The sequence below is a fragment of the Biomphalaria glabrata genome, chromosome 10, assembly GCF_947242115.1.
Source record: "Biomphalaria glabrata chromosome 10, xgBioGlab47.1, whole genome shotgun sequence".
Taxonomy (NCBI): Eukaryota; Metazoa; Mollusca; class Gastropoda; family Planorbidae; genus Biomphalaria; species Biomphalaria glabrata.
The window spans coordinates 13,003,891-13,028,245 of NC_074720.1; the positions used below are offsets into that span (position 1 = coordinate 13,003,891).

The 24,355-nt window shown below is 37.5% G+C and overlaps 1 protein-coding gene across 4 annotated transcripts in view; it reads right to left on the minus strand.

Annotated features, from left to right (window-relative positions):
* Positions 1-24,004, minus strand: part of LOC106054408 (liprin-beta-1-like) — a 103,832-nt gene extending 79,828 nt beyond the window's left edge. The window contains exons 1-4 of one of the 4 annotated variants that reach the window (XM_056044856.1): positions 17,058-17,240; positions 9,663-10,029; positions 5,680-5,754; positions 4,267-4,380 (exon numbers count right to left, since the gene is read on the minus strand). In XM_056044856.1, coding sequence (XP_055900831.1) covers positions 4,267-4,380; positions 5,680-5,754; positions 9,663-9,785 — 312 coding nt within the window. In that variant the 5' untranslated portion in view covers positions 9,786-10,029; positions 17,058-17,240. Of the gene's footprint in view, positions 1-4,266; positions 4,381-5,679; positions 5,755-9,662; positions 10,030-17,057; positions 17,241-23,584 lie in introns of those variants that run through there. The other 3 variants (XM_056044858.1, XM_056044859.1, XM_056044857.1) reach the window with 3 other exon arrangements.
* Positions 24,005-24,355: the final 351 nt, after the last annotated feature.

Consider the following 24,355-nt stretch of genomic DNA (forward strand, 5'->3'; position numbering starts at 1 on the left):
CGTGTGACGTAGTGTTTTTTTTCCTTTGACGTCATATGGAATGAATTCTTTAAATGAAATGCTAAAAGAACGCACTCGGTGCACCAATGTCTATGAACACTCGATAAATGGCTCGTATTGATGAAGGGGATTTTTAGTCTAGCTAGGCCGTGTGACGTAGTGTTTTTTTTTCCTTTGACGTCACATGGAATGAATTCTTTAAAAAAAATGCTAAAAGAAAGCACTCGGTGCACCAATGTCTATGAACACTCGATAAATGGCTCGTATTGATGATGGTGATTTTAGTCTAGCTAGGCCGTGTGACGTAGTGTTTTTTTTCCTTTGACGTCATATGGAATGAATTCTTTAAATGAAATGCTTACAGAACGCACTCGGTGCACCAAAGTCTATGAACACTCGATAAATGGCTCCTATTGATGAATGCGATTTTTAGTCTAGCTAGGCCGTGTGACGTAGTGTTTTTTTTTTCCCTCTGACGTTATATGAAATTAATTCTTTAAATGAAATGAAAAAAGAACTCTGTATAGTAATGTTTTTTAAGCCTCGTTATGTGACTCGCGTTTAAAAAAGGTATGATATCTTGATTTAGATCTAATCTAGATTTTTTAAACTAGATCTAGATTTTTATTACAGTAGGCCTATATCTAGATCTGGATTTATATTCTAATTAAAATTATTTTAGAGTCTAGATCTAGAATTTCTAGATCTAGTTTAGACTAAAATAGACTAGATTAAGATGTAGAATTTCAATTTCTAGACTTAAAGTGTAAAAAAAAAAAGTGTAGATTTTCATTTCCAAACGTGTTGATCAATATTGCAATGTTATAATATACTAAAACTAATCTACTATTTTTTATTTAATTTAAATTTACGGTAATTGAATCTTTGAAACATTATTAGGCCTACTTTTGACCATCAAAATTAAATCACCTCTTGAATATTATTTGCGAATATGCAGATCTGACAGGGATCCGACTTCGACGGGGGCCGCCTCTGAGTTTGTGTAACACAAACTCTCTTTGTAATCTTGTTAATGATGTTTTCTAGACGTCGCAACAGTTTAGATGAGGCGTTGCCTTGCCAACAACTTATTCCGTATGTTAGCAGATTTTGTACAATCGCGCCGTAAAATGTCTCAAGGATCATCTTGTTTAGTTTAAAACTATTGAGTTTGTATAGAAAAAAGAGTCGCTGGGCTGTTTTCTTTGTCAGAGTTCCAAGGTGGTCTTCCCATGACTGCTTGTTGTTGATGATAACGCCTAGATATTTATATGCCTTTACTTGTTCCAAAGATGTAGTGTTTATTTGCAGTTCACGTATAGTTTGTTTTTTCTTTCTAAAATCTATTATAAGTTCTTTAGTTTTTGTTACATTCAGTTCTAGAAAGTTGTCTGTGCACCAGTTTGTAAACTCTTCTATCGAGCTTCGATACTGAGTTTCGTCTCCTGAAATAAGACCGACTATGGCAGTATCATCAACGAATTTAATGAGTTTAACTGAGTCTTAGATGCTTCTTATGTCATTAGTGTAAAGAGTGTATAGTACAGGAGAAAGTACACAACCTTGTGGAGCACCCGTACATAGTACTCGAGTTGAAAAAGTAAGAACGATATAGGAGTCTACATAAACAAGACGCTTTTCTAAAAACGGCTAGAAGTAGATGACATTCGACGGTTCCCTGCATGATCATTAAACGTGTTTAATGTGTAACACTAGAGTCGACTACCTCTATTGATTGTTTGGCCTTTCACCGGTGTTATCTGTTTCTGCAGTTTCCCTAAGTAATGTCCAAACATAGCACCCCGGTAATAATGCAAAGGTACCGAGTCACATAGATGTGATTGGCAGCACCATTGCTAACTCCTTGGTCCACCAGGGATGGCTAACATCACCTATCGAACTTGCTGTGAGTTCCTATCATGTTCTGGCAACAATAAAAAAATAATTGAAAGAGAAAACGGTTTTAGTGCTGGGGCAAGTCCCAAGAAAGCCCGCGAAGTATGGGGGCACATGAGGCGCCCTGGCCGTGCTTCCACGTGGTGAATGCTGTCCAGGCCTAAGCAAGCTATTATAGCACGTCAGTGCTGGACAGGCCACTGTCCCATTCGCTCATATTTCGTACGGCTCAGGACATTCTTCGACACATGTTGTCCCCGTTGCGGGGAAGAAGAGGAAACCGTGTCTCATATTCTTTTCAACTGCCCCAGACTTGAGATCTCCGTCTCGACAGGTCTGGGAAACCAAAAATTCTCGACCAGTATGGTGACATACATGCACAACGCAAAAAGGCAGGGTTTCTGTCCAGGGCTTTTGCAAGAGAGGATTTGAACCTCTGAAACCCTCGCTTACATGGAGCTTGATGATGACGAAGATGCACGAACAATGTTTTGATGTACGAGCAGTTGGATGGTGTATTTTGTCGTTGGCAGCAATATTTCAGTCGAGAATATTACATGTACGTAGCGTAGACCTATATCTCTAACAGTGTATGACCTATATCTCTAACAGTGTATGACCTATATCTCTAACAGTGTATGACCTATATCTCTAACAGTGTATGACCTATATCTCTAACAGTGTATGACCTATATCTCTAACAGTGTATGACCTCTATCTCTAACAGTGTATGACCTATATCTCTAACAGTGTATGACCTATATCTCTAACAGTGTATGACCTCTATCTCTAACAGTGTATGACCTCTATCTCTAACAGTGTATGACCTATATCTCTAACAGTGTATGACCTATATCTCTAACAGTGTATGACCTATATCTCTAACAGTGTATGACCTATATCTCTAACAGTGTATGACCTATATCTCTAACAGTGTATGACCTATATCTCTAACAGTGTATGACCTATATCTCTAACAGTGTATGACCTATATCTCTAACAGTGTATGACCTATATCTCTAACAGTGTATGACCTATATCTCTAACAGTGTATGACCTATATCTCTAACAGTGTATGACCTATATCTCTAACAGTGTATGACCTATATCTCTAACAGTGTATGACCTATATCTCTAACAGTGTATGACCTATATCTCTAACAGTGTATGACCTATATCTCTAACAGTGTATGACCTATATCTCTAACAGTGTATGACCTATATCTCTAACAGTGTATTACAGTGAATCAGCCATCATAAACTTTGTTTCTTCTGTGTATGGTCAATGTGATTAAATTAAAGTAATTGTTTTCATTGAGAAAATAGGATTCTACACCGTAAGGCCAAGCAAATACGAAATTGTAAAACCAAATAAATTAAGAAATACGAGAAGCGTTGTTTTACACAACTTTGTTTCAGAACAGAGGAATGTAGGCCTATAGTATACAGAGGCGTCACTTGGGTCGGTGTCATCTGGTGCGATTAGGTCATTTTAGCCCCCATCCTCCATCAACCCCTTCCAATAACACCCATCATTCTTTAATCTCATTTTTTAGACCATAATTCAGTGAACTAATAATCTACATTCATGGTTTACACAACATTGAATATTCGTTGGTCATAAGATTTTATCAAGAGTTATTACATATAGGCCTATTAAAATGTTACATTATTAAATTTAGAAATAGACTTCACATAAACTTAACGGAAACTATCGATAATTGCACTGTTAAGTGAGAAATGAAATAACGCAACCTTAGTAAAATACATAAAAGGGTACCAACAAAAAAATAAAGAAAAAATTATAAACTTTCAATTTAAAAGCACACAAGTACAAAAATAATGTTGTTACAAATTAAAAGTTTCTTTTTTCTGGGTTTCAAATTTTCAAACTTATCAATAACTTCATTAAAGTCAATCTCTTTGCGATATAGTTTTAAATAGACATTATAATCAAATCTGAATTTCGTGTCTCCCGACCCATTGTCAATCTCAATTAGTTCTAATTAAATTCATCTTTGAAAAGCTCCTTTCACATGACTGCATAGACATGCAGACAGTAAGAATCTCTCAGTGAAATTAGAGGTGTTGGCAACAGTTGGGCAATACAGAGGGTCCCCTAACAAGATTGAATTAGAAATATAACTCCCACACAAAAGAAGAAGGCCTGCATATCCCCCCCCCACCACCATTTAACTTGTCATTGATCTTTATAGGTAATAGATTTTGACCCCGCCTACCAATGACTAATAGATAATGAATTTAGCATACATACATCTAGTTTCGTATATAAAAGCCGATGACCTTTCATCTACACTGCGCCTTTGCTACCACACAGACACACACACACACACGCCAAGCTATAAATACCTGCTGTAAAACATTACTCGCATCCATAACCCGACGTCGGTAGTCCTCAAGACACATGTCCATGTCCCTGATCTTCTCAGCCTGCGCCTCTACCTGGTCCGAGAGAACAGATACCTGTGTGGCAGGAGGTCAAATTATGTAGTTAGTTAGGTAGGCTACTATAGAGATAATGACATGACCCCTTTAACACACCAAATAGGGCGCACCCTACACACACTCTTTTCTCCACCGAACAACACCTCTGTAGCTTATTCACAAATTTACTTTTATTTTTTTTCTATCTTGCGCTAAACATATGTTAGGGATCATCCACTTATGACGTCGACGTAAAGAAATCGCGAGTGTACAAGAGTTAGCAAGCAGATATAGATGCTGTTTCTCACAGTCTATATCCTATAAAGATGAGGGGCCGCTTATATAACGTTCAGTTCCTCACGTACTGCTAAAGCCGCTTCTTTGGTTCATTAAGACCAAGTAAATGGCGCTACGTCTCCTAGTGGACCCCATACTGCATAGAATAGACATCTTCTTTATTTTGTGAGCGGAAGTAATTCAAATACGCATATCCCGTAATGGGAGATTTCCACGATAGACTGCACAATGTCAAGGACGTTAAATTGAGCAACAATGTTGCTCACCAGATACAAAGAAAATGAGCTACAAACAGAAGAGCTTAGTGCTTGTATAGTTCCATCATGGAACTATACTAAAGGAACGCCGACTTCTGGTGGAACTATACTAAAGGAACGCCGACTTCTAAACAGGTTTTTGCGCATCCTGTCTGCGCATCCTGCACTGTACTAAAAAAAAACACATAGGCTTTGTACTGTACACTGGATTTACCAAAAAGCTAGCTCTTTATAGTTTATCCACCAGAGATAAGGAAGAAGGGGAATATGGCTCTAGTCATTTATATACCTTTAAAAAAAAAGCATAGCTTTATCACCACTCCCTTTATTCTGTACACGGGATTCACAAAAAAAAGCTAGCTGTTTATAGTTTATCCATCAACAAAAAAGGAGAATGGAAAAATGATTGAAGTCAGGGTCTTGAACTGAAAGGGGCCATTGCATGCTATTTAAAAAAAATGCATATAATGTATGGCTATTTGAATTTATTTTTGGAATGTATGTGTGTGATTGGGAGGGAGGCGTCAGAGGTGCCCACATAAGCCCAGTTGTTTGGGCCCCAAATATTTCTGCTAATAGATGAAAATATCTAACAGACACAAACAAGAACAAACAATTTTTTGTTATTATTATTTAGAAATTGTTTAACTTGTAAATATTTAGACTCGATTGTAAAATGTATTTATATAGTGTTTGTGTTTTACTCCTTTAAGTAAATAAAAATAATGAACAATCATTTATGGAAATTTAGTGATTGACACTTATTTATTTAGAGTGTTCTTACCTGTAGGGCCAGGCTCTGTTTCTCCTCTTCCAGGTGGCGCAAGTGTTCATCGTGAGGACTAGATCGAACATTGACCTTGAGAATGAAAAACAATCGAACATCAGAGATAAAGTATAAGATGTGCCACTACTAGAGATAAAGTATAAGATGTACCACTACTAGAGATAAAGTATAAGATGTGCCACAACTAGAGATAAAGTATAAGATGTGCCACAACTAGAGATAAAGTATAAGATGTGCCACAACTAGAGATAAAGTATAAGATGTGCCACAACTAGAGATAAAGTATAAGATGTGCCACAACTAGAGATAAAGTATAAGATGTGCCACTACTAGAGATAAAGTATAAGATGTGCCACTACTAGAGATTCACATTAGGATATGGACGGACATGTTAAACCTGAAAGATAAACTTTAAGACTTTAGAGATGTATTACAATAAGAGGTGAAGAGTGGCCTCGAAAAGCCAAATGCGTCTTCTCTAGTAACATTGTAATATCAAACATTCTGTCCAAGATGCCCCCACCTCCCACATTTTCTTCGTTATATAAATAATAGCAATGACTTTTCTGGTGTTTGTTTTAAAGCTAAATCCACCAGTCCATGTTTTTATTTCTTTAAAACTTCCTATCAACAGAGATACACACGGTGATTGTGCCAAGCCTACATTATAATAACCAGGAAGACGTTACTTCTTTGTCCCTGGGCGGTATTGTGAAACATGCCCCTGGTATATAGATAAGACTACAGTTTAATGTTTTGCTGGTTATGTAAAACTCGATGCACTAGCGGATCCAGAACTTTGGAGTGGGGGGGGCGATTTTTTTCCAAACCCTAACCCTAACGCCCAGTAAACCCTAACCCTATGCATAAACGTGCGTAAAGCATATATATATATATATATAAGAATAAATAAGCAGTATTTCTCAGTATCTTCTTGCATTTTTCACTGTAGAAACGCATTCTCCTGACATCTACAGCTCTTTATCCATCAGTGGAGTTCGGGGCGTAGCCCCGACGCCAAAAGCGTTTTCTTGCATTCTTCACTGCAGAAACGCCTGCTCCTGACATCTACAGCTCACTATTCATCAGTGAAATTCGTGGCGAAGCCCCGACGCTAAAAGCGTTTACTTGCATTTTTCACTGCAGAAACGCCTGCTCCTGACAACTTCAGCTCACTATTCATCAGTGAGTTTCGGGGCGAAGCCCCGACGCTAAAAGCGTTTTCTTGCATTCTTCACTGAATAAACGCATTCTCCTTACCTAAAGCTCATTATTCACCCTATTAAAAAAGGACTTTTTGAATAATGTTGTACTTGAAAAATATTCTAATTTGAATTTATACGCCCTTAATACATTGCAAATAAAACCGATTTGTTCCTTGAAAAGATCAAATACCCCACATATTTAGATTAAGGCTTTGAGGATCGCCTCCGAAAAAAAAAATTCGATAAATAATATTCAATAAAATTCAAGCATAAATTGTGAGTTATAGTCCCAAATTTAACTAGAAAAATATTAGATTGAGTAAAGGTTGGAAAAAAAGGTACTCATCTCAATCGTGACTCATACTGAAAATTTTTGTTTGAATTCTAACTTTTCCAAAGCAAAGTCTTTCTTAAAATAATTATGATAAAATCATGTGAAATTACATAAACTCTGTCTGGAAATGGGAGGGGCGGTAGAATGAAAACGATTTATCCTCGCTCCTTTTTATAATTTCTGCTAATGATTGCATTTGGCATTAAAGAATAAGGGTGGGGTGACTCGATATAAGAATTTAATTTACAGCATATATAAATTATATTAGTGGCTGATTTTTTTTACATTTTGTAATTTCTTAACTATAATACAAAAAGAAAAATTATTGCTTTGTCCAATGAGGGAAAGGAGATGGCATGTATCGCCCCTCCCACCTTTTTCCTTTTATATTTACTAATCATAAAATTTGAGATTAGAGTGTGGTGCGACATAATATACAAATGGTTTCACATATCAATTATATAGATATTCAACTATTTTTGTTCACAAACTATGATTCCTCCATACAAATAGGACCACTCCCCACTCAGAGGGCTAGAGCGGGGAGGGCAGTACATGCAATCGCCCCCCCCCCTTACCCCACCGAATCGGCCAAGATACCAGAAGGGGAGCGACATAATATCAAATTTATATATCAATTCAACTAATCTTGTTCACAAACTATGATTTCTCCATAAAAGTAGGACCGCCCCCCCCACTCAAAGGGTTTAGGTGGGAAGGGCAGTAGAGGTTTCGCCCCCCCCCCCCCCACACACACACACCAATCGAACAACAGGGAAACGACATAATATAAAGATCGGTTAAAATATCAATAACATGTTTTAATCATATAGATATTTAACTGATTCTTTTAGCAAGCTGTGATTTCTACAAATAAATTGGACCGCCCCCCCCACTCAAAAGTTTATGGTTGGGGGGGGGGGGCGGATTGATTTCTATCGCCCCCTCCCGACCCCACCAAATCGGCCAACATACTAGAGAGGGGGGGCGAAATAATCTAAAAATAGTTTGAAATATAAATAATTAGTATATATTATTAACATAAGTAATAAATTCGTATATAAATTGTGTGACTTCTATACTAAAATTCGTCCCCCCCCCTGGGGGGGGGGTCGGCCGAGTGGGGGGGGGGGCGATCGCCCCTACCGCCCCCCCCCCCTGGATCCGCCAGTGACTCGATGTGATGTTCTGGACATTTTGTGGAGATTTCAAGTGCGGGTCACAACCGACAATGCTTAATATAAAATGATTGTTGCTTTAGCTAAAAAGTGTTGTTGTTCTTTTTTAACACTTCTGTGTCACCCCTTGATGGGTGTCACTCGGGTGCGTCCCAAATCCCTCACTCCCATGTTATGGAGTGGATGTGTGTGTGTTTTTGTAACCATGCAAGACTCCATTTAACTTCTAAGTAGACTAGAATGCTCTCGGGTAGAATTTTTTTTTAACTGGGGGTCCCAACGTCCTGCCAAAGAAGGGGGAGAGGAGGCAGGCCAATTTACTTTTCAACGGACAATTAAATGTTGTATTTTCATTGTCGGTATAAATCAATGTTTAAATAGTAACCAAGTAAAGTGACATGCTGTAAGTAAAAGACACTTTTTTCAAAGGCGTCCAAACAGAATTGACGAGTAGTGTCAGCTACAAAATTTAAATAAAGACACCTCTGCTGATAAAATAATAATGAGGTTTTAGAGTCGCCTTGTATGAATTATAAATATTTGGAAGTGTAATATAATCAGGGGCGTAGCTAGGCATTTGCCACCTTTTGTGGGCCTGGGGGCTTGACCTCTTTGGGGGCTCCTGCATAGTGCGTAATATTTAATATTTAATGTAAACAAGACACATATTTGTGTGTCCGCTCAAGTGGGGGCCCGGGGGAATTTTCAAATTTATTCCCCCCTCCCCCCACCCTAGCTACGCCATTGGTTATAATTTGTATCACATAAGCATTGTAAACTTTGTATGAACTTTTTATCATTATTGAAGTCTGAACTGAGTCAAGATTTAATTATAACTGACAAAAGAAACCAAAATCTAATTAAAGATAAAACGTTTAGGATGGAGACGAAAAGTTTAACAGACGATTAAATAGCTTCCAATCTTGACATCTTGACCCTATTCCAACTCCTCCTTCCCCTTTTTTATTTTCTTCATGATCATTCTTAATTTAGCATAATATTCAAACTAGCTTGACCAAAAAAATAGTACTGAAAACTCTTACATTAATTATGAACACCTTTAGGACACCACTGCTACGCCACATCGGTCATAACAGGGAAGAATGACGAAAATGGCATTATACCAAAGCTTCAATACTATAATGCTTAGTGAATCAATCACCTTGTGTGTATTATAAGATTCTTTTTAAAAAAAAATAAAGTGATAATGTCAAAGATCACTATAAAAAAATAAATAAAATTAAAATAGATTTTATGGTCTACCTCACACGGGTCAAAATTGTAGGAAGGTGTCAAAACAGCCTCTTCCGTGTCAAGGTCAACTCTGATGTCATACTTCACGGCTAAGGTCAAAGATCCGAACCAGGCTCTTTCCCCGGTTGCCATGTCAACGAATCATCCAAAATGAGAACAAAGTCCAGCATTTCATTTTTTTGTTCAAAGTCTCTAATGTGGCAACATGTAACAACTTTCGATTTCATTAGTTCATAACTCTAATAAATGTGTAAGCTTTTTATTATTACATTATGACACAAACTATGAATATTTCACAAATGGTTCATTATTAAATCGTATTAAATCGTTCATATTTTATACTGCAGATGTGCAGTAGTATAGCCGTATGAAAATCCTAATATAGAAAACAAAGCATCTGTTATTGACAATAAACTATTGTATATGCAAAAAAAAAAACCTGTAACGAAAGAATATATTTTCTATATTGCTTGCTATTCACGACGAGTTATTTCTAACAATGAGGAAATAAATATGTTTAAGACTACAAATCGCATTAACTCTTCAAATCACTCATGATTCGTAAGATAAATAGTTCCTAGACGGCAACACGAAAGACAAAGAATGTATATTTTAAATCCTGTTGAATAATGGTTGCATTTATTCAGAATGTCTAGAAGCTAAAGATTTGCTTACACTTCAGGACAAGGGCGGTAAGCCGTGAACACTTGCTATAATAATCTTGGAGGCTTATCTCCCTATCTCAGCCTACCCACATCAGAGCCCCCTCCCCCTTCTTTTTCTGTCGGGTTATCGAGGTAACATTAAGTCTCGAGTGAAGAAGGATGCTTATTTATTTATAGTTTATCAACCTGGTTGTAGGGGCAGACGGAAGATGAGGTCAGACATGTTAGATGAACGACACACTTAGTTTGTATTTCTCAAACACAGTTTCAGATCGCCATGGATCACAGTCACAAGAGACTCATGCTATAGGTCTTAAAAACTAACACTTGCTCATTTTAAAAGAGCCGCAACGTTGTTAATTTTTTTTTTTTGCCAACTATAAATAGTTCTCACCAATGATTTTTTTAAAAATATATAACATAATATGGCATTATTAGATCATTATTTTTTATTTCGGTTAACAACTAAAGAAGTTAAACGATTATTTACAACGTTAACTTGTACTTCAATAACAAACAATTAAGCAAACTAATTTATAGTTACAGTTTGCTTTGCATGATTTTAGAAATTTTGGATACATTTGGCTCCTACGGTAACTTTGTTGTTGTTTCAAACACGACGCTAAATGCTCAATTGTTAGTTGGCTTCTTATATTACTTTTAATTATATTCATGCAAGAGAACACTTGCTCGCACAACTATGTCAATCGATATATAGTCAGCACTCCAAATGCAAACTTCTTCACCTAACTGTAGCAATCTGGAAGTTTATTCCATGCGCCGAATCAACTCGCGGCATTCCTTACAGTTGTCCACTTTGTTGCGTTAAATACTTACATTTCTGGACCTCCAACTGTTGAGATGGTGTACTAGGAATGCTCGAATAGTTTTGTTGGTTTCGAACTTCTCAAATCTGTCAAGAAATTCTTCTTTGATTTTTTTACAACTGTGATGAAATAATTCGTGTCATAAGATGTGAACGAAGTTGTCGTCTCCTTTCCATTAGGACTAAAACAGAAAGATCTAAAAATTCCTTTATCCCACTTTCGGTCAGGGTGTTACAAGATCAGCTGTCGTCATCAAGAAGTACATAGAAGTCATATCATGAAGCCCTGGTTTCGTGTGTGAATGTTGTTCGAATTTGTCTTCTATACTGTTATTGTACAGTAGTTACGCTGATGTTGTCAATTGTAGTCAAACTGAATTTCCATTTGATTGGATCAATAAAATTATCTTATCTTAAAATTTTCACTGATTTTATCGCGATACTGCTTTAGACAGACATTCAAAATGAAGTAATTGACCGCTCTGAATATCTTCAGCAAAAGGAATAAATTTGTCTTCAAAACAAACCAATTCTTCTACTAAAACATAGGATGGGTTTTCCTTTACTTGCAGTTTTAGATTCAGCTCATTGAATTTCGCTGTTATATCAATTATAAAGAAAAACTTTTGCAACTATTTGTCGTTCTCTAATTCGCTGTGATAAATGTCTTTATCATTTAGAAATGTATTGATTTCATTCAAGCACAAAGCAAAACGTTTCATCACCTTACCTTTGGAAAGTCATAACACTTTTTGGGAAGAAGGTGGTCGGAATACTGAGTCTCCATTTCGTTTAAGTGGTAGATGGCTTTTGACAAGATGCTGTTAACAGTCTTGATTACCAAATTCATGACCTCATCTATTTAGGTTGGAATCGTTTCGGGCACAAAGCATTTCTTGGTGCATTATTCAGTGAAACGTAAGAATTTCTTGGTTTATTTCGCTCGGCAAATCGTTGTTGCTCTTTTATTTTTTACTGTCATATTCTGTCAGTTGCTATTTAAATGTTTTTTTTTGAATCTATATTATTGTCTTTAAGGTATTTTTGCACACGGCATTTGCCCAATCGTCCCTCTCTAGTTTGTCACGTAAGCGGTAGCAATCCTAGAAGTTCTTCTTTTAGACTTTGGGAAGACATATACCTGACAAAATGGGCAAATTGTACGGTGTCTTTTAGTCCCAAGAATAATCTATAGCAAGTGATAAGGAAGAAAAAAAATGAATATCTTCCACCTGCTAATATATTACATTTGAAGACATTTTAGCTATAATGTCTTGTACTGTTTCAGCGGATAGTGGCAAATCTTTGATTTTTTTTTAATATTTCCGTTTTTTTTTTTTTAAACATGAAACAGTTCCTTCAGATGCACGTAGGAAGCAGTTTTTGACATACTCATCATCGTAAATGGTTTTCCTTTTTTGTGCCATTTCTAGTGGTGCCGCACAGCTTGCCAGAATAACATTACTTATAGATTGCTTCTAACTTTGAGAAGATAATTCGTTTGTAACTCGTTTACAAACAAACTACATGGTACTACAACAACAAACTATACGTCACAGTTAACGCAAGTGTTTAAGATGCCAATTCGTCTTGCGTCAAAGCGAATTAAAACCTACATAGAAACATCCGACGACGACGCCATTCGAGAGCTTCAGGCGGACTGACAACAGTGACGACGCGTGTAATGGGGGAGGGGTGTGGTGAAAAGCGAGTGCAAGTGGCTGAGAGAAAGAATCGGTGCCTAATCTTCGTTAAAAAAAGATTCAGAACTATTTTTAAAAATGTTTCGATACAATAAATAATATTTGTGTATGGAACTAAAGAGCCGCAGCTTCACACCCAAAGAACCGCATGTGGCTCGCGAGCCGCAGGTTGCCGACCCCGGTTCTGGTGCATTTCCAATCCGAACAAGGGAGGCTATCTAGAAGCGTAACATGCCTTTCGGACAAGGCCGGCCTCCGATTGGTGGGGGCCTCGCATAAGACAACAGTACATTTTTGAGAGGAGAAATAGAGAATTTTTTTTCGATATTTTTTTTTTTTTTAATGTTTCTATTTCATTTGGTGCCATCATATTCACTTCGCCTAGGGCCTCCAATTATCTAAGGCCGTCCCTGCTCGGAATGTAATTACGATAGACCTCATCCCGCTGTCCGATCCATTCCTGTTGAAATCTTTACTTCCTCTCAGCCGACAGTCCAGAGCGTACACCCCAACGGTTTAATGGGCATCGTCCTAGGATCTATTCTATCTTCTATATCCAGACAAGAGTTGGGTGGCTACATGAACGCTTATTATCAAAGTTCACAACAAAACTTTTTAACAACAAACTAATATAGACTGATTATGAAATACGTATACTACACATATCAAAGGCTCCACGAACGCTTCCATCAAAGGTGCCTTAGCTCCATAATGGGCAAGACTAAAGTAAAGTTCCCCTTTCAGACCTTGCGATCTATAGAGCAGATGATGTTAAGGTCATCTGTTTCTTTCGTTAACGGTTAACGAGCAGGGTGTCATGTGGCAAGCACAACGACCAACCGCTTTAAATTTTCCCTGACTTAAGTCAGGTACCCATGAGAGTTGGGTGGAACTCAGGGGAGCCTTAAAAATCCAGAAATTCAAAATCTCAGTCTTCATCGAGATTCGAACCCAGGACCCCAGGTTCGGAAGCAAAGGGCTTGACCACTCAGCCACCGGCAAGACTACATTACAATTAACTATGTTCTGCTGGAGGCCGGTGTGGACAGTATAGAAAAACTTATTTACCATTCGATGATTCGACAGTTGCGCTGAGACGGACTCAAAATCCCCCGTGGTAAACGATCGTATGCCAAAAGCGATCTTTTTTTGGTGAGCTTAAAGGAGGACGGCGACTCAGAGGTGCCCCACGAAAGCCCAATAAGATCAATTCAGGCGCCATTTTGCCCTCACAGCCATAGACGAAAGTAGCTGGCAAAAGATGTCATCTGAAAGAGATAGTTGGAGAGCTCTTCCAAAGACGAAGACACTGTTGTTATTAGTATGTTAGAAACGAACGATGGCGCTGCCAGGGTCGAAATGCGTTAAAAAGAAACAACATTCATTGTAGTCCCTTTATTAGTTTCCACTGAGGAATTTTCTGGTGATGTGGCAGGTCTGCAGCAGTACCGCCCTCTGACTGGCAACTAAAATGTCCCTAGGAGTGTTAAGGGCCTTGAAAACCTTATTATTATTACGTTTACATAGCAGCAGTACTATATATTACTCAGAAAAAAAGTTCACAGAAATGGGGCTAGGGACATAAGCTCCATAGGGCTAAGAGAATATTCAATAGATTTTTAAGTTGCTATTATTTATATAATTCGGGGAAGTGGATAATACATATTGACTAACACCAGTAGATACCACAGTCTAGTAGCAAATTATATAGTTATTCGTGTGACATTATTATACATCGTTATTAAATGATTAAATGATTAAATCAATATTAATGTGCCTTTATAACATTAAGACTGAGCCCAGATATCAATGCTAGAGTATCCTTAGGATATTATCCCCAATACATTTATCACCAATGATTCCAATCAACAATTTAGTTATTTTCATAGAGTATCTAGTAAATGAAACAATATTTTACAAGATAGGCTATTATATTCAATTGCCACCTGGTGTTGGAAGTTTTCCACATAAAAAGATCGTCTGGAAACAGATGGGTTAAGTCTTGGTGAACTAGTGTGCTCATTTACACGCGTTGACCTCAATATCTACACACCGAGCAAGTCGATAGAGAACACATGCATGTGTATTGACCAATAGATGTGGGCATTTAATTAGGTGAACTATACGAATGAAAGCACACGTTTATACCTCCGCCTGCTGTGCACAATTTATTACTAAACAAACAAACACATACAGACAGACATATAGAAACAAAACACACACGCACCTACACTAACGCTTCACATCTTTATGAATGAGTCAGATTGCACGCAGACATCTCGAGCCATGTATTGCATCTACAAAAGGTCGGCTAATGACGTCATAATCAAGACGAGTTAAGAGGGAGGAGGACTGGTAGATCTTTACTTTATATGTGTGTAAAGGAGAAGACTAGAGGGGCGGGTTGGAGAAAGTAGATTGTAAAGGCTTGCCGATTCTAGTCTTTTTTGTATTACATCTTGATGGGCAGCCGAAACTTTCTGGCGCTCAAATAATATAAAGACGCAATGATTCTCTGGCTAATTCTGATAATATAAAGATTCAATTATTCTCTGGCTAATTCTAATAATATAAAAATGCAATGATTCTCTGGCTAATTCTGATAATATAAAGATTCAATGATTCTCTGGCTAATTTTCATAATATAAAGATGCAATGATTCTTTGGCTAATTCTGATAATATAAAGATTCAATGATTCTCTGGCTAATTCTGATAATATAAAGATTCAATGATTCTCTGGCTAATTCTGATAATATAAAGATTCAATTATTCTCTGGCTAATTCTAATAATATAAAGATGCAATGATTCTCTGGCTAATTCTGATAATATAAAGATTCAATGATTCTCTGGCTAATTTTAATAATATAAAGATGCAATGATTCTCTGGCTAATTCTGATAATATAAAGATTCAATGATTCTCTGGCTAATTCTGATAATATAAAGACGCAATGATTCTCTGGCTAATTTTAATAATATAAAGATGCAATGATTCTCTGGCTAATTCTAATAATATAAAGACGCAATGATTCTCTGGCTAATTCTAATAATATAAAGATGCAATGATTCTCTGGCTAATTCTAATAATATAAAGACGCAATGATTCTCTGGCTAATTTTAATAATATAAAGATGCAATGATTCTCTGGCTAATTCTAATAATATAAAGACGCAATGATTCTCTGGCTAATTTTAATAATATAAAGATGCAATGATTCTCTGGCTAATTCTAATAATATAAAGATGCAATGATTCTCTGGCTAATTCTAATAATATAAAGATGCAATGATTCTCTGGCTAATTCTAATAATATAAAGATGCAATGATTCTCAGGCTAATTCTAATAATATAAAGACGCAATGATTCTCTGGTTTATTTTAATAATATAAAGACGCATTGATTCTCTGGCTAATTCTAATAATATAAAGACGCATTGATTCTCTGGCTAATTCTAGTCATATAAAAACGCATTGATTCTCTGGTCCATTCTAAATCTTTCGTGAACAACAGTCTTAGCTTTAAGTAATTCATTTTTTTTTCTATCATTTTTGACGGTAGAACAAAAAATACCAAAAACAAAAAACGGCACAATTTTGACGTAGAAGGTCAAGGACTTTATGCACGGCACAAACATAATGGATTAAATTATACTCCAAATTTTCATTTTTTTTTACTTTTAAAGTGTAAGCGTAGGCCTACTTAAATTCAAAGCTGACTCTAACGACAAAAGTTATGAGTTGAATGAAGTGAACTTATAAAAATTCACAAATCTAAGCTATTTGCCCAACCATGAAACTTTAATGGCAATACCACAGTACTACTACACTCACAATTGCTTAAATACATAAATAGAGAGAACTATTATTGGAGAGAAGGTTAGCAGTAACGTAGCTAGGAATTAGGCATCATTTGGGGGCTCGGAAAGGGGGGGGGGGTTGGCCTCTTTAAGGTCTCCTGCATTTTGATATTCAACATCATGACATGAGATAATGGTGTAATATTTAATGTAAATGAAAATTTCGAATACTCATTTGCCCCCCCCCCCACCTCTCAAGTGGGGACTATTTCAATAATTTTCCATTGTATGCAAGCCACAGTAAAAACTGACTAAAAATGAATATCACACTAGAACATGTGGATATAAGCCTGCTAACAAAAGGGTCAAATTGAAGATATTGATTTAAAGCTCGTGAAAATGAAAATGAGCCCACCAACAAATGTTACGCATTACTGTTCAGTTCAATGTTAGTATTTAGATAAACCGTTGAATGTTACACTTTCAATGACCACGTAATCCTGTTTGAGAAGTCACTTAGTGTGCACAACACAGTTTCGAATATTTATCAACTTATAACAACACAATACCGAATGGTAAGCCCTGATCACATATTAACGCAAAGTTTGAAGGGGACACGACTCACTAACTGTGCATTGTGAGTTACCTGCCCGAGTTACCTGCCCGTTTACGACGTTAAAGTCGAAAAAAAAAAAACAGAAGAAATAAACGTTTTTTTTGTCTCTAGGTACATCTGTTGTTATGAGTTCAGGGGCGGCTTGCTTGTGAGTGAGAGATGCTCACGCAAGTACAGGAAGATGAAAGATATATTTATAAGTAAAGGTGAGTCAAGTGAAATCGATATAAGTAATCTCCCTTTATTTCCCCTCCTAACTCATTTTTTTTGGGTAATTTCCCTTTCTTTCCCACAAACTCATTTCTTCGATAACCTCCCTTTCTTTCCTCCCACCCCTTTCTTTGTCAGCCGAGACTCAGAAGACTATGTACAAAATGTCAAGGTAAAACGCTTAATGCAGTCTGTGGGTTAGACACTGGAAGAGAAAAAGAAAAAAGCTTGTTCTATATAATAAGAGAAAGGAAGAAATGGAAGAGGGCTGTAGATATACAAAAAGGTTGGAGCTAACTTGGTGATTATTGATGGATGAGCTGGTCAAATTGAAAGTCGTTAATAAAATGATTCGATTGTCTACAATCGGACAGGCTGCAGAACAAAAAGTGAAATGTGAAAGTAAAGCAATAGATTTTGAAAGAATAAAAAGTTAAAACATAGTAGTTTAAAAGGAGAACTAAAGCTTCAAAGATCCGAAACAAAAATAATTACTTCTTTAAGTAACCATTCGTGAGAGATAAAGCGAGGCCATGAGAGAGGCACTCAGAGAGAGGATGGAGAAAATGGAAAGAAAGAAAGTTGGATCACTGAGATAGTAGAAAGAGTTTGTCAAGGAGGGAGAGACACACAGGGTGGAAGAGTTACACAGGGACGGAGAGTTACACAGGGAGGGAGAGACACACAGGGAGGGAAAGACACACACAAGGAGGGAGAGTTACACAGGGAGGGAGAGTTACACAGGGAGGGAGAGTTACACAGGGAGGGAGAGACACACAGGGAGGGAAAGACACACACAAGGAGGGAGAGTTACACAGGGAGGGAGAGTTACACATGGAGGGAGAGTTACACAGGGAGGGAGAGACACACAGGGAGGGAAAGACACACACAAGGAGGGAGAGACACAAAAGGAGGGAGAGTTACACAGGGAGGGAGAGTTACACAGGGAGGGAGAGACACCCAGGGAGGGAAAGACACACACAAGGAGGGAGAGTTACACAGGGAGGGAGAGACACACAGGGAGGGAGAGACACACAGGGAGGGAAAGACACACACAAGGAGGGAGAGACACACAAGGATGGAGAGTTACACAGGGAGGGAGAGTTACACAGGGAGGGAGAGACACACAGGGAGGGAAAGACACACACAAGGAGGGAGAGTTACACAGGGAGGGAGACACACACAGGGAGGGAGAGTTACACAGGGAGGGAGAGTCACACAGGGAGGGAGAGTTACACAGGGAGGGAAAGACACACAGGGAGGGAGAGTTACACAGGGAGGGAGAGTCACACAGGGAGGGAGAGTTACACAGGGAGGGAAAGACACACAGGGAGGGAGAGTTACACAGGGAGGGAGACACACACAGGGAGGGAGAGTTACACAGGGAGGGAGAGACACACAGGGAAGGAGAGTCACACAGGGAAGGAGAGTCACACAGGGAGGGGAGAGTCACACAGGGTGGAAGAGTTACACAGGGAGGGAGAGTCACGCAGGGAGAAAGAGATGAAAAAAAGTGAAAAACAATAGAACTAGAGGACGGCCTAACTTAACAGATAGGATAGACTCTGATAGAGGGTGATCTTGACAAAGAAATAATTTCTTAAATCCAAAGTACACCCTTTATTTTTTTTTTTTAAAGAATTTTGGGCGTAGCTTATATTTATAGCCTGAAATAAAAAAAAAACTCGTCAAATCATTTGATTGACTCGCCACGGACGCTACTTTTAAGAAACTAGAACAGACACACAATAGAGCAAAGAGATTTATAAAAAACGAATATTCACATTTGATTAGAATATTAGAGTAAAATCTTTAGTAAAATCACTCAATTTTTAGGATAGAAGACTTAAAAGTAAAGCAGCAATAATACAGAAAACACTGTGCCATAATCTTCAAATACAAAACCAATACCTTTTAAAATACTCAGAAAGACACAAAGATTAAGACACATTCCTTGTTCCAATGCTAGGACAAATTTTTACAAGTGCTCCTTCTTCCCTAGTGCTATTAGAGCATGGAATGGGTTGCCTGAGTCAGCCAGGAAAACCAATGACTTGGCAGAATTTAAGTCTTGATTAACATGCATTACTAGATTGACCTAGAACACGCGTAGGACGTAATCATCATCTTTTTGTTTTTTGAAGTGACGTCCATATTTCATAAGATAAGCTAATCCAATTATAGTGTCTCCTCTTTATTCCCCTAGAATGCCTAGAATCACACTTTTGACTTCCCAGGTATTCACTCTCTTTTTTTTTTTTTTGGTGTTTCCAAATTAAAGTAGGGGAAATAACCAAAACAAAAAATAGTTATGATAAAATCAACAGAGTTGTCTTTCTTGCTAACCTCTACATGTACCTCCAGCTTCAAACAGAGTTGTGTCATCATTTCAGTGAATAACCAAACAAGCCATCAATCAGAGTAGACTTGTTCAACAGCATTACTGACAAAACCAGGTCAAGAACACCAGGAACTGGGATACAAAGGTAGATATTATGCAGGGTGAACTTTTTTTTTCAAAAAGTTGAAAGCAAAAAAATCCACACAGCCTTGTCCACCCCCCCCCCCCAGTGACATATTTTTTGCTTTGATTTTGTTTATTTTGAGATTAAACCATCAATTGCCTCAGCGCAGCCCTAACCCTCTTCTATAAAACAAAAAGAAATAAAATTCAAATTACAATCCCGAAATTCCAAGAGCACAGCTAAGAAAGAATTTGATTTAAAAACCTCCTCCGAATTTTTTTTTACTATAAAACCCCGTCTTCAATATAAGACTAAAGCATACATCAGTCACCAGATTCTATGAGCGTAGCCAAGAGGGGTTTTGTGTTTAAAACCCCCCTCCAGCTGGGTTTGAAGCTAAAAAAACACCTCTTCAATATAAACAAAGCAAATTACACTCTCAAAATTCTATGAGCGTAGCCAGGAGAGGTTTTGAGCTTAAATCCTCCTCCTCCAGAGGGCTATAAATTTAAAATCCCTAAATATGGTTTTGACTTTAAAACCCTCCAGAAAGGTTTAAAGCCAAAAACTACCTCTTCGATATAAAAAAAAAGCAAATTAAACACTCAAAATTCTATGAGGAGGGTTTTGAGTTGAAACCCCCTCCTCCGGAGGGCTTTAAGTTTAAAACCCAATCAGATGGTTTTGAGATTAAAATCCCCCTAAAGATAGTTTTGAGGATGAAAACCCCACTCTTCAATATTATTCTAAAGCAAACTACAGTCACCAAATTCTATGAGGGTGGCTTAGGGAATTTTTGATTTGTTAAAAAAAAACTCCAGATATTTTTTAGTTTCCCCCCCCCCCCAAAGCAGATGAATTTGACAATAAAACTTTTTTCGATACAAAATCTAAAGCAAACTACATTCAACAAATTCCAAGAGCGTAGCCAAGAGAGGTTACCAATTTCTACCAGTCGTTGGGCTTCATTAATAAAGTGTAGCCGAAATTGAAAAAAAAGGCTATTTGTGGCTATAACAAAGATGGCTAAGACTTATTTTATGAGTCAGTTATAGAGATCGGGTCTCAATCAAGGAAATTCTATGCCGAACTGGGAGTCAACTTCTTAGTAAGGTTGTGACAGAGCGTCGCATGAGGTTTTTGGCACATGTTCTCCGACAAAATGAATTACGCACACCAAGAGTTGCGATGACATGGAGGCCATTAAGAGAAAAGCGCAAACAGGGATATCCTAGTATAACCTGGCGCCACACTTTCGCGGAGTTCCCCAGAGCAGTGGACACCAGGTGGGAAGAGGCTCCAGACATTGCCAGTGACAGATGTTGTGGAGGCTGTCCAATGTGTTAAACGGCGCGGGAGGATCTAAATCCTAAGTAAGTAAGAATAGCAGATTAGGTTTTTGAACTAAAACTTTTAATAGCAGAATAATGTACTGTAGATATCCCAGAATATGCATTTTTTTGGCTTTAACTACCGGAAATAGTGCTTGCCGTGGGGGCTCCGCCCCGAACCCCGATGGGGGAGCTCAGCGCTCCCCCAGACCACCTTGCTGTCAAGGGAAAGGTGTATACAATTTTTACACTAACTCCAGGAAGAAGCTATTCCAGGGTACAATAAACGTCTTCAGAAAGATTGAAGGGAGACACACACATACACACTTATATATATATATATATATATATATATATATATATATATATATATATATATATGGCGGTAGGGGGAGAACAAAATCCCCCCAACCCCCAGAAAAAAAGCCTGGCTAGGCCCACGGCCTTGTCAATGTTGTCTGAAAACACTGTACTCTTGTCATAGAGCTTGAACCACATTAGTTTATTGCAATAGACCCAATAGGTATGTAGAATGTATGTAAACATTTTCTGAAGCCAGCTATCAACTTAAATACTTATCGCAGCAGACGTGTAGAGGTAGCAGCAGCTAATCAATTGCATTTTATAAGTCCCTATCCACAGTACACCCTTCCCCGCATTTTATGCCTACTTAACTTATTGCCAAAAGATAACTCTTGTTTTGATCGTCACGAACGAATGACAACGACGTGAAAAAGAGACGAGTGTCTTGCACAGTGACAAGATATATGGGAGGCAGAACAGAGCAGCGTCTAGTCTGTTTCCTCTCGCGTGGCTACGTAAGACCTCATTGAAATATCTATGTTAATTTAAAGAACATTAAACCATTCTTTGTAAACATATTTTTTTTTCTTTTTTTTTATTGACGGCCCAGTTGATCCGGTGTGTACTTAAACTGTGTGTAAAGCATCAACGAAACGGTAGCAGGGTAAATACGTCTCTATAAATGAGGCGCAAGTCAATGAAATGATGTGACCAGCTTTTCATATCAGGCTAGGAATGTAAGCTGAGGCCAAAATTTCAAACTCTTTAAAAAACACACACACAAAAGTTGTAACTTAGATTCAGGAAGGTATGGTAGTTACGGAAGATCCTTCTAAAATGAACATCAATACGTCCTAGCCCTTCTAAAATGAACATCAATACGTCCTAGCCCTTCTAAAATGAATATCAATTCGTCCTAGCCCTTCTAAAATGAATATCAATTCGTCCTAGCCCTTCTAAAATGAACATCAATACGTCCTAGCCCTTCTAAAATGAACATCAATACATCCTAGCCCTTCTAAAATGAACATCAATACGTCCTAGCCCTTCTAAAATGAATATCAATACGTCCTAGCCCTTCTAAAATGAACATCAATACGTCCTAGCCCTAAACTGCAGAACGTAAATGGTAAGAGTTCAAACATGAGACAACTTTACAACATCCCTTTACATACACAGCACAATCAAGCTGCGCATATCTAGGGGAAGAATAAAGGATATTAATAATATACATCGAAAGAGGTCGTACGTATGTTAAAACTCTCAACCGTGTGTGGCTATTATTAAAGCATTACTGCTGCCCAGATGGTGTCCTGTTCTCAACCGGTACACTTGAATGTGCGCGCGATTTGAACATACTTTATAGATGTATGTGTGCGTTAATATTAAATCCATTGTTTGTTTGTTGTAAACAGGACCAATAACTACACTGTCACATTTCATGGAACTCTCTTGTATTTGTCAATACACAGAAACAATAGAAAGATGTCTTATGATTGACAACGTATAAAATGTATATCCAGCCTCAGCCTCTTAGGTGTTCAGGCTGCAAAACCATTTCTTAGCATTCGATTAGTGAGACAGTTGCTGATATCAGCAAGTGAGACTTTACTGATATACTATAGAAAACATTCAATAATACTTGTTAGTGTTATTGGAGCCATGAGTTGAAAAACAAATAGTCATTATTCATAAAGCCCCTTTCTTTAGAAAAAGTTTATAGGCCTACTACAATAATGATATCTGGAAGTTTACATTCGTTTATTAGTATGGATAAATGTTTGCAAACTAGAAATGTGTTTGACTACAAGTCACTTACATATGTATAGTAGTCACTAACACAAACATGTTTACGTATGCCTATAGTTTATAATCTAGATTTCAAGATCTATAAACATAGAACGATTATGAATCTAGTTATGGTATTCAACGTAATTATTTATTTTTAATAAACAAAAAAATAAAATATTATAGAAATAAAAACAGAGGGCATCAAAGATTGCGCATGTCTACTTACCCTAGCTCCTGGAATAGTACCCCAGTGGTCGTGTTGATAGTAGCCCCAGTACTGGCCGTAGCGGTCGTAGGGGCGATAGCTCATTATGGCTTCATCCGACGACGCAATAGTTGTGCTCCAGCATCCTGCAACAGCAGCACGTGCTGCCCAGATGGTGTCCTGTTCTCAACACTTGAAGGCGTGCCTTAAGTGAAACATACTTTCTGGATCTATGTGTGTGTTAATATTAAATCCATTGTTTGTTGTTTTAAACAGGACCAATAACTACACTGTCACAACACCTCATGGAACTCTCTTGTATTTGTCAATACACAGAAACAATAAAAGATGTATTATGATTGACAATGTATAAAATGTATTTCCTGCATCAACCTATTAGGTATTTTATATTATATACGTATCTAACCATTGAAATGGGTTCAGGCCGCAAAACCGTTTCTTAGCATGCGAGTCAGTACGACAGTTGCTGAGATCTGTTGATAGATAGGCAATGTACAAAATGTATTTCCTTCATCAACCTATTAGGTATTTTATATTCTATACTTATCTACCCATTGAAGCTGGCGTATACAAAGTCTTCGTTTGTCCATATAAATGCTCCATTTATCTCTTCAGATACACCAGGTATATTGGCCGACACGGATGTTTGGATGCACGTGAAATAATGTACTCTTTCATAATCCTTAAACTCAAGACAATGCCTTATTGTTATTTTATCTGCCCATAGAAATATAAAACGCATACACTAGAAATATTTGACCTTAGATATAT